General features: G+C 46.8%; 2 protein-coding genes across 2 annotated transcripts in view; one reads left to right on the top strand and one right to left on the bottom strand.

Moving 5' to 3' along the window:
- The window catches only part of LOC106605863 (protein capicua homolog), a 102,133-nt gene extending 98,106 nt beyond the window's left edge, over positions 1–4,027 (top strand). The window contains exons 21-22 of the mRNA XM_045717745.1: positions 111–287; positions 1,823–4,027. Coding sequence (XP_045573701.1) covers positions 111–287; positions 1,823–2,088 — 443 coding nt within the window. The 3' untranslated portion in view covers positions 2,089–4,027. The remainder of the gene's footprint in view (positions 1–110; positions 288–1,822) is intronic.
- A 2,925-nt stretch (positions 4,028–6,952) lies between these two features.
- LOC106605864 (zinc finger protein 574) lies at positions 6,953–15,485 on the bottom strand. Its single transcript, XM_045718725.1, is given in 9 exon segments — positions 6,953–8,960; positions 9,092–10,645; positions 10,820–10,943; positions 11,115–11,788; positions 11,791–11,892; positions 11,987–12,082; positions 12,222–12,388; positions 12,561–13,147; positions 15,251–15,485. Coding segments are annotated over 8 exon segments (3,192 nt in total). The 5' UTR covers positions 12,862–13,147; positions 15,251–15,485; the 3' UTR covers positions 6,953–8,786.
- Between the last annotated feature and the right edge of the window lie 873 nt (positions 15,486–16,358).

Genomic DNA, 16,358 nt, shown 5'->3' with positions numbered 1-16,358 from the left:
TTCCAAATGCGCTGTATAATTAACTGCTAAAACTCCAAATCCTAAAATACATGTTCCATGTTTACACAAATGTTTTGTATAAAATACTAACCAGAGTGTGTGTCTGTCAGCCCCCCCGTCTGTGTGTCCCCCTCCAGGGTCTGGGACAGGGACAGGTGCTGACGGAGAGGACATCCTGGGGGAGCTGGAGTTTGACAAGGTGCCCTACTCCTCTCTGAGACGCACCCTGGACCAGAGACGAGCCCTCGTCATGCAGCTCTTCCAGGAGCATGGCTTCTTCCCCTCAGGTCAGTACAGACGCACATACACACACTTGCATATAGATTTTTATATACAGTACCAGTCGAAAGTTTGGACACACCTACTCATTCAAGGGTTTTTCTTTGTTTTTACTATTTTCTACATTGTAGAATAATAGTGACGACATCTCAACTATGAAATAACATTTATGGAAACATGTAGTAACCAAAAAAGGGTTAAACAAATCAAAATAGATTCTTCAAAGTAGCCACCCTTTGCCTTGATGACAGCTTTGCACACTCTTGGCATTCTCTCAACCAGCTTCACCTGGAATGCTTTTCCAACAGTCTTGAAGGAGTTCCCACATATGCTGAGCACTTGTTGGCTGCTTTTCTTTCACTCTGTGGTCCAACTCATCCCGAACCATCTCAATTGGGTTGAGGTCGGGTGATTGTGGAGGCAAGGTCATCTGATGCAGCACTCCATCACTCTCCTTCATGGTCAAATAGCCCTTACACAGCCTGGAGGTGTGTTGGGTCATTGCCCTGTTGAAAAACAAACTATAGTCCCACTAAGTGCAAACCAGATTGGATGGTGTATCGCTGCAGAATGCTGTGGTAGCCATGCTGGTTAATTGTGCCTTGAATTCTAAATAAATCACCTCCAGTGTCACCAGAAAAGCACCATCACACCTTCATGCTTCACAGTGGGAACCACACATGCGGAGATCATCCGTTCACCTACTCTGCGTCTCACAAAAACAGAGGTTGGAACCAAAAATCTCAAATTTGGACTCATCAGACCAAAGGACAGATTTCCACCGGTCTTATGTCCATTGCTTGCGTTTCTTGGCCCAAGCAAGTCTCTTCTTCTTATTGGTGTCCTTTAGTAGTGGTTTCTCTGCAGCAACTCGACCATGAAGGCCTGACTCACACGGTCTCGTCTGAAAAGTTGAGGTTGAGATGTGTCCGTTACTTCAACTCTGAAGCATTTATTTGGGCTGCAATTTCTGAGGCTGGTAACTCTAATGAACTTATCCTCTGCAGCAGAGGTAACTCTGGGTCTTCCTTTCCTGTGACGGTCCTCATGAGAGCCAGTTTCATCATAGCGCTTGATGGTTTTTGCGACTGCACTTGAAGAAACTTTCAAAGTTCTTGAACTTTTCCGGATTGACTGACCTTCATGTCTTAAAGTAATGATGGGCTGTCGTTTCTCTTTGCTTATTTGAGCTGTTCTTGCTATAATATGGACTTGGATTTTTACCAAATATGGCTATCTTCTGTATTCCACCCCTACACATTTTTGGTTACTACATGATTCCATATGTGTTATTTCATAGTTTTGATGTCTTCACTACTCTACAATGTAAAAAATAGTCAAAATAAAGAAAAACCCAGTAATGAGTAGATGTCCAGACTTTAGACTGGTATTGTACATAGGCCCTACTCTCTCTCATTTACAGTGTGCACACACACACAGTCCTCCCCACGTAGAAAAATTAGTTTTTTTTCTGCATTCCTTGTAAATCAACAATAATCAACACTTCCTCTCGGTCTTCCTCCTCCTCCTGTCCGCCCTCCAGCCCAGGCCACAGCAGCCTTCCAGGCACGCTACTCAGACATCTTCCCCACCAAGGTGTGTCTGCAGCTGAAGATCAGGGAGGTCCGACAGAAGATCATGCAGACTGCCGTCCCCTCTGAGACCAATGAGGCCTGCTCGCTCCCCGGACCGTCTGGCGCCCAATCAGGGGAAGGGACAGGAGGGGCAGAGCCATTGGGAGAGGAGGCAGATCGAGAGAGGGAGGGTAGTCCAGAGGAGCTGAGGGATTCGCAGGAGTCTTCTAGATGAAGGATGCCGACAGGCTGGATTGACCAATCAGCGATGGACCAGTTCCCCAAATCCTGCCTCTTAATTTTGTTGAAGCTACACCCCTCTCTCTCTGCGTCTCTGGACCTGTCTCTCTCTCTTTCTCCAGAGAGCCAGGTCAGAAAGAGCAAGTGGAAGAGACCAAGAGGATGTGTGTGTTTGCAAAATGGGTCAGAGGTGGAATTGTTTAAAACTTAAAAGGGGATTGTTTTTAAAGTGTAATTCCCCCTCTCCAAAAAATGACATTTAAAATGCCAGTGACACACACAGCTGATGAACCCCAAACTCCAGTACCCACACTTGAATTAGCACTTTGTTATTAATATTATCCTTGTAAGCTTCCATTGATGCCAGTGGACAATAGACTATACAATAACAACTCTCCAGCTGTTACCTTTTGCCTTGGAGCAGGGCCCATCTTTCAGACTGCAATGCATATCACTTAGTGGGACTGTTTGAGGTTATTTCTCACTCTAACAGGACTGACTTTGTTGTTTTTAAAAATGGAGGGCTTGGGAAGCAAGGTCAGTTAATTGGCTGCTGAAGAGGGTCTGGCTCTCAAGTCTCCCATTGGCTCATTTGTTTCTGCTGGACATTAGGGGGCTGGGTCCCCACTGACTTGAGATGATGCCATTGGATGGAGAGGGATCAGAAGGACCTTTGTTTTGTTAGATTTTTCTCTACTTTGATCCATAAAAGCATAACTTCAGCACAGGTCTGTGAGGGGGACAGGACAGCGTTTAGGACCTCGCCCTCACTTCCCATGATTGGCTACAGAAGATGCCAGTAAAGCGCGCACCAAGCGTTCCTGCTAGTCTGATTCGCTTGCCATGAGGGAAGGAGGCGGGGAGAAGGAGTCAATGGGCACATCATGGCTTTACATTTCTCACTGTCACTTCAACCATGTTTTATGTATTTGTAGACTTTAGTTGAGAACCCAGAGGACGTCAGGCTGACAGGCCTATTACTTCTAATGCCAAGCAGTTTTTTATCTAACGACATCAAACTTGTCTTTTTTTTTATCAAACACATGTAACTTTGCAGTTCATTATGTTATTATTGTATTACTGTTACTAATATTACTCCTCTCATTGTTATAGTGGACCTGATCCTTACTACGGGCTGGTATCAATGTCATTGTTATAGTGGACCTGATCCTTACTACGGGCTGGTATCAATGTCATTGTTATAGTGGACCTGATCCTTACTACGGGCTGGTATCAATGTCATTGTTATAGTGGACCTGATCCTTACTACAGGCTGATATCAATGTCATTTGATTAGCTCTCGCAAACTGTGTTCTTATTTGAGGGGAAATGAGATGGTCCTCACCTGTGCCTCTTTCCTGCTCTTTGTCTTCCCTTTCAACACCCTGACTTCGCCCCAGCAAGGACCTGGGGTGACAAATCTTTTTATTCATTTCAATGAGGGATAACAAAGAGAAGAGGGTTGACATTTGTAGTCATTTAAGTGTAATAAGTATGTTTTTGGACAACCCTGTATACCTCTCTCACTCCCCTGCTAGTAAGTTTGATTCTACAGGCTCCACCACCTCATTTCTTTCCGTTCATCCTCCCTTACTGTTCTCTCTAGGGGGTGGGAGGAGATAAGCCTGGAGGGGGCAGGGCAGTATAAAGAGTGGTAGGGTATAATATTGGTTGTCTTTGTGCAAGACCTGGTTGTGTTGTACATATTATTTACTGTAGTCAGGAGACTCACTATAATATTGTTAAGGAACAATGTGTAACTGACTTGTATTGACTTTTAAAAGACGCCATTACACAAGGTCAAACTCCAAAAATGTACAAATGAATATTAACGTTTTACTCCTTGTTTTACTGAGATACAGTATGCAAGATAAACTTAAATTATTCATAAATGTACATCTATCTTTCAGTATACGAATAAATGTTCAAGTTAACATTTTTCACTAGTTTTTAATGTACACACAGCTGAACCACCAGTTATTGATTAGTTATTATTGTCCAACTATACTGAACAAAAATATAAATGCAACATGTAAAGTGTTGGTCTCATGTTTCATGAGCTGAAATAAAAGATCCCAGAAATGTTCCAAAAGCTTATTTCTCAAATTTTGTGCACAAATTTGTTTTACATCCCTGTTAGTGAGAATTTCTCCTTTGCCAAGATAATCCATCCACCTGACAGGTGTGGCATATCAAGAAGCTGATTAAACAGCATGATCATTACACAGGGGCACCTTGTACTGGGGATAATAAAAGGCCATTCTAAAATGTGCAGTTTTGTCACACAACACAATGCCACAGATGTCTCAAGTTGAGGGAGAGCGCAATTGGCATGCTGACTGCACGAATGTCCCACAGAGCAGTTGCCTGAGAATTGAATTTTAATTTCTCTACCATAAGCCACCTCCAATGTTGTTTTAGAGAATTTGGCAGTATGTCGAACCGGCCTCGTAACCACGCCAGCCCAGGACCTCCAGATCCGGCTTCTTCACCTGCAGGATCGTCTGAGACCAGCTACCCGGATAGCTGATGAAACAAAAGTATTTCTGTCTGTAATAAAGCCCTTTTGTGTGGAAAAATGCATTCTGATTGGCTGGGGATGGCTCCCCAGTGGGTGGACCTATGTTCTACCAGGCCCATCCATGGCTGCGCCCCTGCCAAGTCATGTGAAATCCATAGATTAGGGTCTAAGTTCATATTTTTCTTCATATGAACTGCAACTGAGTAAAATTGTTACATGTTGCGTTTATATTTTTGTTCAGTATATACACTACCGCTCAAAAGTTTGGGGACACTCAGAAAAATGGCCAGAAACAAAAAACTTACTTCTGAAACTCGTCGGTCTATTCTTGTTCTGAGAAATGAAGGCTATTCCATGCGAGAAATTGCCAAGAAACTGAAGATCGCATACAACGCTGTGTACTACTCCATTCACAGAACAGCGCATACTGGCTGTAACCAAGAAAGAGAGAGTGGGAGGGCGGCCCAGCACAACGAGAGGGAAAAAAAGTTAATGTGTCGTTTGTGAGGAAAACCCGCCTTCTTCCCCCCCGTCTCTTTATAAAAAAAAAATGCTGGCCTTCTAGGCAGAGTTGCAAAGAAAAAGCATATCTCAGACTGGCCAATAAAAAAAAAAAGAATAAGGGGGGCAAAAAAAAAACGGAGAGGAACCCTGCCTAGAAGGCCAGTATCCCGGAGTCAAACTAGACACTCTAATGTACTTGTCCTCTTGCTCAGTTGTGCACCGGGGCCTCCCACTCCTTTCTATTCTGGTTAGAGCCAGTTTGCGCTGTTCTGTGATGGGAGTAGTACACAGCGTTGTACGAGATCTTCAGTTTCTTGGCAATTTCTCACATGGAATAGCCTTCATTTCACAGAACAAGAAAAAAATAAAAAATTGTAGACCTCCATGGCTGGTTCATCCTTGGGAGCAAATTCTAAACGCCTGAAGGTACCACGTTCATCTGTACAAACAATAGTACGCAAGTATAAACACCATGGGACCACACAGCCATCATACCGCTCAGGAAGGAGACGCGTTCTGTCTCCTAGAGATGAACGTACTGTGGAGCGAAAAGTGCAAATCAATCCCAGAAATACAGCAAAGGACCTTGTGAAGATGCTGGAGGAAACAGGTACAAAAGTATCTATATCCACAGTAAAACAAGTCCAATATTGACATAACCTGAAAGGCCGCTCAGCACGGAAGAAGCCACTGCTCCAAAACCGCCATAAAAAGCCAGACTACGCTTTGCAACTGCACATGGGGACAAAGATCATACTTTTTGGAGAAATGTCCTCTGGTCTGATGAAACACAAATAGAACCGTTTGGCCATAATGGCCATTGTTACGTTTGGATGAAAAAGGGGGACGCTTGCAAGCTGAACAACACCATCCCAACCGTGAAACACGGGGGTGGCAGCATCATGTTGTGGGGGTGCTTTGCTGCAGGAGGGCCTGATGCACTTCACAAAATAGATGGCATCATGAGGTAGGGAAATTATGTGGATATATTGAAGCAACATCTCAAGACATCAGTCAGGAAGTTAAAGCGTGGTCGCAAATGGGTCTTCCAAATGGACAATGACCCCAAGCATACTTCCAAAGTTGTGGCAAAATGGCTTAAGGACAACAAAGTCAAGGTATTGGTGTGGCCATCACAAAGCCCTGACCTCAATCTACAGAACATTTGTGGGCAGAACTGAAAAAGTGTGTGCGAGCAAGGAGGCTTACAAACCTGACTCAGTTACACCAGCTCTGTCAGGAGGAATGGGCCAAAATTCATTCAATTTATTGTGGGAAGCTTGTGGAAGGCTACCTGAACCATTTGACCCAAGTTAAACAATTTAAAGGCAATGCGACCAAGTACTAATTGAGTGTATGTAAACTTCTGACCCACTGGCAATGTGATGAAAGAAATAAAAGCTGAAATAAATCATTCTCTACTATTATTCTGACATTTCACATTCTTAAAATAAAGTGGTGATCCTAACTGACCTAAGTCAGTTATTTTTACTAGGATTAAATGTCAGGAATTGTGAAAAACTGAGTTTAAATGTATTTGGCTAAGGTGTATGTAAACTTCCGACTTCAACTGCATATATATATATATATATATACAGTTTAGTCATTGGGGAGAATGCTAGGACAAGCAATGATATACATTTTTATGAAGACATTTATTGAGAAAAAAGGAGAATACTGCACTTAAAACAATATAAAGTGTGTGTGCTTGCCCTTATGTTAATTTTCCCTGGGCTTGATCCGTTCTTCAAAAGGAGAGAGGGGTCCAGTATCAACCCCAATCACACGACACAGTAACACACACACACAGTTGCATAACAAAACAGGCATAGCATATTATCAAATATCATTTAATCATTCATTTATCTATTTACAGCAAAAGGAGGAACAGTCATTGTTTTCAAAGTAAAAATCACATATTACAGACAAACACAATGAACATCCATGGGCAGTCAAGAACATGACAAACACAGGAAATGGCCCTTGATTCACGTCTGTCACAACTACCTCTCCGCCACCACTGACCGGCTCTGCCCTGTCTTTCTGAACAGGAGATCGTAACACGTTTGGTCTGTAGGAGTGAATGAACACCTACTGTTGTCCTGCTTGCTGCAATTGTAGACAATCGTTTTTATACTCAACAATGACAACCAGACCAGTGTTCCTACACTCCTGTAGTTCACTAGATCACAGTTTCATCTTCTACTGCTCCCTATACATTCACCCCAATAGGATAACAGTCAGTAAAACATGCTCTCTGCCAGTCAGGAGTCAGAACAGTCCCACAGCCCACACAGGTAGTTCTGTCATGGTTCTCTGATAGATGAGCCTCTCACTGGCTCCCAGTAGCTGTAGATACATCTTTGAGGCTTGTTTGATGGTTCTATGACAGGTCTGGGATAGTTCTGAGTCGTGTCTCTTTGACCCTCAGAGTAGATAGTCGTGTGATGGTTCTGTGAGGGTTATCTGATGGTTCTGTCATGGTTCTGTGAGGGTTATCTGATGGTTCTGTCATGGTTCTGTGTTGTCGCTGTCTGGCCTTTAGATGAGCTGTAGACTGTCTACAGTGATGGAGTCCATCCCCAGACTGTTAGATGAGCTGTAGACTGTCTACAGTGATGGAGTCCATCCCCAGACTGTTAGATGAGCTGTAGACTGTCTACAGTGATGGAGTCCATCCCCAGACTGTTAGATGAGCTGTAGACTGTCTACAGTGATGGAGTCCATCCCCAGACTGTTAGATGAGCTGTAGACTGTCTACAGTGATGGAGTCCATCCCCAGACTGTTAGATGAGCTGTAGACTGTCTACAGTGATGGTGTCCATCCCCAGACTGTTAGATGAGCTGTAGACTGTCTACAGTGATGGAGTCCATCCCCAGACTGTTAGATGAGCTGTAGACTGTCTACAGTGATGGAGTCCATCCCCAGACTGTTAGATGAGCTGTAGACTGTCTACAGTGATGGAGTCCATCCCCAGACTGTTAGATGAGCTGTAGACTGTCTACAGTGATGGAGTCCATCCCCAGACTGTTAGATGAGCTGTAGACTGTCTACAGTGATGGAGTCCATCCCCAGACTGTTAGATGAGCTGTAGACTGTCTACAGTGATGGAGTCCATCCCCAGACTGTTAGATGAGCTGTAGACTGTCTACAGTGATGGAGTCCATCCCCAGACTGTTAGATGAGCTGTAGACTGTCTACAGTGATGGAGTCCATCCCCAGACTGTTAGATGAGCTGTAGACTGTCTACAGTGATGGAGTCCATCCCCAGACTGTTAGATGAGCTGTAGACTGTCTACAGTGATGGAGTCCATCCCCAGACTGTTAGATGAGCTGTAGACTGTCTACAGTGATGGAGTCCATCCCCAGACTGTTAGATGAGCTGTAGACTGTCTACAGTGATGGAGTCCATCCCCAGACTGTTAGATGAGCTGTAGACTGTCTACAGTGATGGAGTCCATCCCCAGACTGTTAGATGAGCTGTAGACTGTCTACAGTGATGGAGTCCATCCCCAGACTGTTAGATGAGCTGTAGACTGTCTACAGTGATGGAGTCCATCCCCAGACTGTTAGATGAGCTGTAGACTGTCTACAGTGATGGAGTCCATCCCCAGACTGTTAGATGAGCTGTAGACTGTCTACAGTGATGGAGTCCATCCCCAGACTGTTAGATGAGCTGTAGACTGTCTACAGTGATGGTGTCCATCCCCAGACTGTTCTCCAGGGCTGTGTGGTAGATCTCTATAGCCTCAGCCAGGGGTAGGGTTCCTCCCTCACTGGTCTCTATGATGGCGATGGTCTCTCCGAACTCATTACACATGATGGTGGGAGTACCCTGGGTCTGGATAGGAAAGGAAGCATTGTATGGAGGATGTGAGAGAAAAACATATTTGAACAACATATTTTCTCAATTTTACAGACTAACACACCCTCAGAGGCCGCACACAGACCCCGCCAGCCCCTCCCCCTCACCTGCTGTAGGGCCGACGTCTGTATGTGGATCAGCTGAGGCTGCCCATTGGCCAGTTCCACCTGGGATGCCTCCACTAGCGCCACGGCGGCACTGGTCTCCATGGCAACCTGTGCTGCGGCCGCCTCCTCCTGCCTCTGCTGGCGTGCGTGGGTCTTCCTGTGGTTCCGCAGGTTGGAGAAGGACTTGAAGGCCTTGCCACACACCAGACAGGCGTGGGGGCGTTCCCCCGTGTGCGTACGCCGGTGCTCCGCCAGGTGCATGCTCTGGACAAAGCCCTTGTCACATATTTCGCAGCGGAACGGCCGCTCCCCCGTATGCGTGCGCAAGTGCTCTCGCAGGTGCGTGTTCTGCCGGAAGCGCTTGCCACACAGGTTGCAGGGGAAGGGGCGCTCTCCTGTGTGGATGCGCTGATGCAAGGTCACGCCTGAGGAGGAGACAAACAGCTTACCGCAGGTTAGGCACTGGTGGGATTTACCCCTGGCCACTGCACCACCACAGGTCCGACCAGGAACCAGGCCGTGGCTCAGCTGATGCAGACGCCAGTTGGCTGCAGAGTTGAGCTTCTTCCCACACACAGTGCAGTCCAGGCCCCCTCTCATGATGCTGGTGGTCCCTGTGTCTTCTGAGGTGGAGGGCTCTGAGAGGGGCTCCCCGTCAGGGCACACTTGGGGCTGGCTCTCTAACCCTCCCTCTCTGTCTGCCTGGGCCTCAGTGGGGTGGACCTCCTGACAGTGCCGGTCTCTCTTCCTCCTGTGCAGAAAGCCAGCCTGGCAGTGGGGGCAGGAGAACGGGGCCGGGGCCCCCGGGTGAACAGTGTAGCGGTGGGCGGCTAGCTTGGCCGGCCGTACGAAGGTGGCGGGGCAGTCCGGGCAGGGCCAGGGAGGGAGGTTGGCATGGAGTAGGCGGTGCTGCCGGAGGTTAGATGACTGGGTGAATGTCCGGTGGCAGATGTCGCAGCGGTAGGGGCGCACGCCAGAGTGGGTGAGGTTGTGGCGAGACAGGTTGGCCAGGGACGAGAAGGTCTTTCCGCAGTCTGAGCACTGGAAGGGCCGCTCGCCGGTGTGCGTACGCAGGTGGTTGCGTAGGTGCATCTGCTTCTTGAAGGTCTTGGTGCACACGGAGCACTTGAAGTGTCGCTCGGATACGTGGGCCGTATGGCGGTGTTTGACCAGGTGGAGCAGGGAGGGGAAAGCCTGAGGGCAGGAGGGGCAGGGGAACGCGCCCCGGGGACCAGCTGGACCAGAGGGGTTAGGGTCAGTAGAGGAACCAGGATCAGCAGTCTGTTCTCCCGGTTGGGACTCTCCACTGCCCCCTGGTGTCCCCTCCACATCCACCCCGTTCTCCTTTCCTCCCTCTGCCCTGCTCAGGGAGCTGGAGGCAGTGTCCTCCCCCGACTCGCCTATCTCCATCTCTGCCTCGGTAAGGGGGGCCATCAGGTTCTCCTCGTCCCCCTCCGTCTCCATGGGGCTGCCCTCACCCCCATCCCTCAGGGCCCGGGCTCTCTGAAGGATGGACAGGGCTGACAGGGACATCCTCCTGGGGACCGCTGGGACCTGCACAGGACATCATCAAAACACATGCTCATACATTGACCAGTATGGGACTGAATTTAACTAGAGAAACAAAACATTTGCACACATTTCTCATTGATTTGAGCAAAACATTTCTCAAGTTAGAATTTGGAACTATAAACAATATTACCATTTTTAAAAAGAAAACGTGGTTACCAGGACGACAGGGGTAGCTGCTTTGGTGGTGTGTGTTCTACGGTGGTACAGGAACTTGGTCATATTGGTGAAGGTCTTGGCACAGTGCTCACACCTGTGGAGCGGCTCTGCTGTGTGAGACTTCCTACAGGACGGAGCGAGGGATGAAGAGAGAGGTAGGGAGGGGCGGATATAAAAAGAGAAGATTTGTCTCAGAGACTTCAATACAAAACAGCATTCAAAAAGCAATAGGCAGAAAAACATTGGGGATTGTGATGGTTCATGATGAGAACATGATGTCTGGTCAGGCACCTACCTGTGTATGATGAGGGTCATCTCTGTGTTGAAGCCGTGACCACAGTCCACACACAGATACCGAGCCTCCCCGGAGTGAGAGCGCATGTGTGTCTGCAGTGACATCGCCTTCTTAAACACCTTGTCACACTCCCGGCACTCGTATGTGCCATGCTCGTGCACGCGCCTGTGTGCCGCCAGCCGATTGGCTGACGTGAAGGTACGCTGGCATTGGCTGCAGTGCAGGCATAGGGGTGTGTTTCTAGATCTTTTAGCCAGGGCGCGTCTCCCCGTTCCCTTCCCCCTATCCTCTGCCACCCTCCCCCCATTCTCCTCCTCTCTCTCCTCCTCCCTCCCTCCGTCCTCCTCGTATCCCATCATCACCCCGTCCTCACCGCTCTCCTTCTCCTGGGCCAGGAAGTGCTCCCCCTGGTGTTGCAGGAAGTCCTCTGGGGTCTGGAAGAGGAGGGCACACTCGGAGCACTCATAGGGGTGGAAGATCACCACCTCCCCCTGCTGCTCCTCCCGGACAGCAGACAGCGCCACCTCCAGTCTCTGGAGGCCGTTCTCTGGAACCTCCAGCTTTCCTACCGAGCCCACCCCTAGAGGAGTGAGCAGAGGGGGCAGCAGCTTGGCGCGCCGTAGGCCGGGGGTGCTGGAGCCATCGGCCAGGGCCTGGGCACTGCAGATCTGGAGACGCATTGTGGCCGAGCCGGGAAGGGGGAGACGGGGGGTAGGAAGGTGGCCCGGGAGGGGGTCGAGGGCTGGGGGGCAGACTGATGTTGTTGTTGGGCCAGGACCTGGGGGGGGGGGAGCACAGACATGATCATGTTTGAGTGAGAATAACTGGTTACTGGTTATAAAAAGCTTTTTGACATGAAGTGTGTACAGTACCTGTGCTAAGATCTCCCCGGCTTGTTGTTCACTCAAGACAAAGTTCTGAACACTGACCAAGGGTGTCACAGTACCATCGGGCTGCAGCACATACTCCTGGGAGAGAGAGGAGGAAGTTTGAGCCAAGAAAGGAAAAACCTAATTCTGCCTGTCTGCTTTTGCGCTAAAGAACGCCAGCCTGTGAGCCCTTTGATAAAGGGTTTGCTGATGAAATGTGTTGGTATTTAATACTCACAGTCTCTGTGGCACTGTGTGTGCTGCTCTTGCTGTGGGTCTGTCTGTGGGCCAGCCACACCTCTGGAGAGTCAAACAGGGCCAGGCAGTCTAGACACTGGTACTGGACAGGCCCCGACACCTGGCCCTCTGTCCCTGCCTCGTCTGTCTCCAACACCTCACACAGTTCTGGGGAACACAACGTTCAGCAGGTGAGTCTCACTATCTAGCCCCTCTACATTCAAACAACCTCTGCCTTTCATCCTTGAAACAAACCACCACCTTTCACTCCCCCTCCTCTTCAAGACACATATCCACCCTTTCCTGTCCTCCACCATCCCCTCCATCCTCCCCCTCTCACCATGGTCCTCTGTCTCCAACCCTGCCTCTCTCATGTGCAGCTCCTGGTGCAGTAGCAGTTCATCTGGGTTCCTGAGGAGGGCACCACACTCCAGGCACTGGTACTGGCTGTCCCCGTACTCTGAGATGCCCTGGATGGCCATGGCCTCCCCAGCCTCCCCCTCTTCTCCCTCCTGCCCTGTGTGGATCTGCTGGTGCATCAGCACTTCTTCTAGGGTGTTGAAGAGCTGGTGGCACTCGCTGCACATGTACTGGTGCTGCACGTCGTACGTGCCCTCTGGGTCCTCCTGCTGGTCATCCATGACTACTGCAAGGCGGTTTTTGTAGGACTGTGTGTGTGTTGGTAAGCACAATTCAATGAATGATAAAAAGGCTCCTGTCCTGGTCTGAGTTATAGCTCTGTGTTACGATCTTGATACAAGTGTGCCTCGATGGTTGAACTGAAGACTTTGATATCTGTTAGTGAGCAAACAGTGTGTTGTGAGTTTTAGGGCTTGTACCAGTAACAATGATTTGCAAAGTAGCTAGCCTCTTTCCTCAGGTCTCTCACTATGATGTTCTGTGATGTCAGGACAACAGGGAGGGAGCCTGAAAAAAAGCAAAATACAGTAGTCTCAGTCAGCTATTTGGTATCACCTGTCCCAAACCCCAACTGGCCCACAGACATTCTTTTAGTTTACAATGATGTAGGTCATTTCCATGTAAAAGGAGCCATGAACACCAACATGTGATGTTGTTAGGCGCATATCTCAATGTGGCCCTCACACAATCATGGCCACCTAATCATCCCCAGCTTCCAATTGGCTCACTCATCGCCCCTCTTCTCCCCTGTAACAAATCCCCAGGTCGTTGCTGTAAATGAGAATGTGTAATAACAAAAAATATATATTTCAAAATGAGTGTCAAATGGGAAATGAAGTCATAGATAAATGTTTCTAGTAATTGCTTGGATTTCTGGTCAAACAGATGGAAAGGGGTCTTAGAAAACATCTACCAGATAAGCCTTAAAAAAGGTCTTACAAATACATCAAAACACAATAATGTTGAAGTAATATTTAGGTAAACTATTATCAACACTTAAATCATTTCTCCAAAACTAAATGTAGGTTGCCTTCTTAAAACACTGCCTTGTATGCCGTTACCAAAAACCACATATCTTTAAGATGATGATGAAAGTTCACAGAAGTAACAAGGTAGACCTACCAATTAGTTTGTGTTTTTTACAGTTTCTGAATTATTTAGTGATTATAACTCGTAATTCTGTTACCAAATTGGTAACATAATTATAGAAAAAACAGCAACGGAATTACAGCAATTGAATTGACCACGATGTGAAATCAAATCATAATGTTCTCCCTTCCACTGGCATACTGTTATGTTCAGCTCATAACTGTTTTCTGTCTCTTTCTGTTGTCTGGTGGTCAAAGCGAGAGTGTGAAAACAGTCTGGACAACCTCCACCTCTTCTCTCTCACGTTAATATCACCTCTCCCGGTTCTTACTGATGACTACCCATGAGCCCCCTCTCTTTCCATTTACTAAAACTGTAACCAGTATCCGCACCCACTGAGCACCGGAAGTCTACGGACGTTGAAAAGTAGTTGAAATGTCAACGTCCACATACGTCATTTTTTGGGGCCAGTCGGGGCCGGCCTTGATTTAACCCAAACACAGATGTCCATGATTGGTGACCAGACCAAATTTGAACCAATCATAAACGTCTGTTTCACAAGTTTGGACAGGACAGTAGAGTGAAGAAAAGTAGAGTATAGTACAGTAGAGTTCAGTACAGTAGAGCACAGTAATGTACTGTACTCTATTGTGCTCTACTGTAATGTCCAAACTTGTGAAACAGACGTTTATGATTGGTTCAGATTTGGTCTTGTTTGTGGGTGGAGCTCATTCGAATAATAGTCAGTGTGTAGAATGATACCCATATATGCAAAGGATGATATTGCATATTTCTACCTTTGTGTACCTATTCAGGATGGATCACAATAAAGAAAATTACATTCATTCCCATAAATGATGCATTTCTGTGTAGTACAGATCAGGGACCCATGATGTAATTTCGTTACCGTAATTATGTTACTTCACTTACTGTAGTTCAATAACCAAAATTGATTTACTGTAATTCTGTTAACAAACTTTGCATCTACACTATTGTTCCAGTAAATGTTTTTGTTTAGCATACATTTTAAAGTGAAAAATCTGAGTCTCAGCGTAATTCCGTTACCATGGAATTGCCCTGTAGCGATTGCATGGTTCCATAAAATCGTCATAGAAAATAGAGCTGATAGCTACAAGCTAATTTGAAGCTGCCACGAGCAGCAGAAGCTAACTGCATGTAGGCGCCAAATGGTGGTAGACGATGTGAAATAGTTAACAGGGATGTGTATTATTAGATTACATTTTTCTTCTAAAAAATGACATATAATTCATGACATTTAGTTTATACAAGCCACAGTGCTGCATGATAGCTTGCAACATTGCTTCCTGTGTGTTATCATTCATGTGGCGAGCTGTTGGCGGCGCTCTCTCGGATATCCGAGACCTCTTCGGAGGCACCGCTGTCTCCTGACTGTGGCTCCCCGGCTCAAGGCGGTCGTCAGGCGGCGCTATCCACTTTTCCCCGCAGGTCTCCGGTAGACACGATAGGCCCTTCCTTCCCCTCCCGTTCAAAGAATCTTACCTCTCATCTACTGTCGTTGGACAATCCCTCGTGAGGTCGTCACAAATCTCCGCAGAAGCAACAATGGACTCTCTGATCCGTCTTTAAGTGAATAATTCACTGATTTAACGGTACGCTTTTAAAATCGTGAATCTTCTGGCCGAGAAACATTTCGGTGCACGAAAAACATCGTTTGTCCGCGGATCGTTCCCCTGTTGTCGGCACACTCTGCTGCCTTGCGCTCTGGCCTTGCGACTTTGGAAGGAAGTGATTGGATACATTCCCTGTCAGTCATCAAGCGGTCTTTAGGGCATTTTCACAAAACTTACTGTATATTTGCGGTTGTGGGAGTTTACTGTCGCCATGTCGGTGTGGTTTGTCATTTGTTTTTGTATCTACTTTAGACCTGTTTTACAATTTTTTTAAACCACACTCATCTGATACTATTTGTTTAAACTTACAATAATGGAAACTTTGAATAATGGATCATTGTTATGCTATATTAATATCACCATAATGAGAATATGTACAGTGTTTGCTAACCCTGCAATCTGAAACAACAATAAAATTGCTTCTATAACTTGTTCTTGAATTGCCACAGGCTGACACTCACCTCTACTCCAACTCCTTAGCTGTCTGAATGAAGACCAGAGTGGCTAAAGGTGCTTGCCCACCAGGCAGTGAGAAGAATCCACTCTCAATTCTTCTGGTGATAACATCATGTGGACCTGCTGTATTTTTAGATTTTCAAATCTCTTTTTTTGCCAAGATGGTCAACTTGGTCTGCTATTTTCTCTACCTTTGTGTGTGTATGTCTATCTTACTGTGTGTGTGTAATTCTGAGGGGTCATCTTCAAACTGCATTGCTGACTTTTCCAAAATTTTGCTTGAGATGTTTGCTTGAGATGTATTTATGCTGTTGTTGAGCCCCTGGGTTTGAGCCCCTGGGTTTCTCTACATCAGTGGTTACCAACCAAGGGTACTATTCAGTTGATGGTACAGTAACCGAAAAAGGTTGGGAAGCACTGCTCTACATTTTCAACTCCTTAATGCTTAGTTAAATAAAATATTTAAATGCAAATTACATTTTAGACCAGTCATAATTTCTTCACTCGCCATTCATTGGGGA

The sequence above is a fragment of the Salmo salar genome, chromosome ssa05 (genome assembly GCF_905237065.1).
Source record: "Salmo salar chromosome ssa05, Ssal_v3.1, whole genome shotgun sequence".
NCBI lineage: Eukaryota > Metazoa > Chordata > Actinopteri > Salmoniformes > Salmonidae > Salmo > Salmo salar.
Note: the sequence above shows the minus strand (reverse complement) of the source record. Positions and strands in the feature narration are given on the sequence as shown.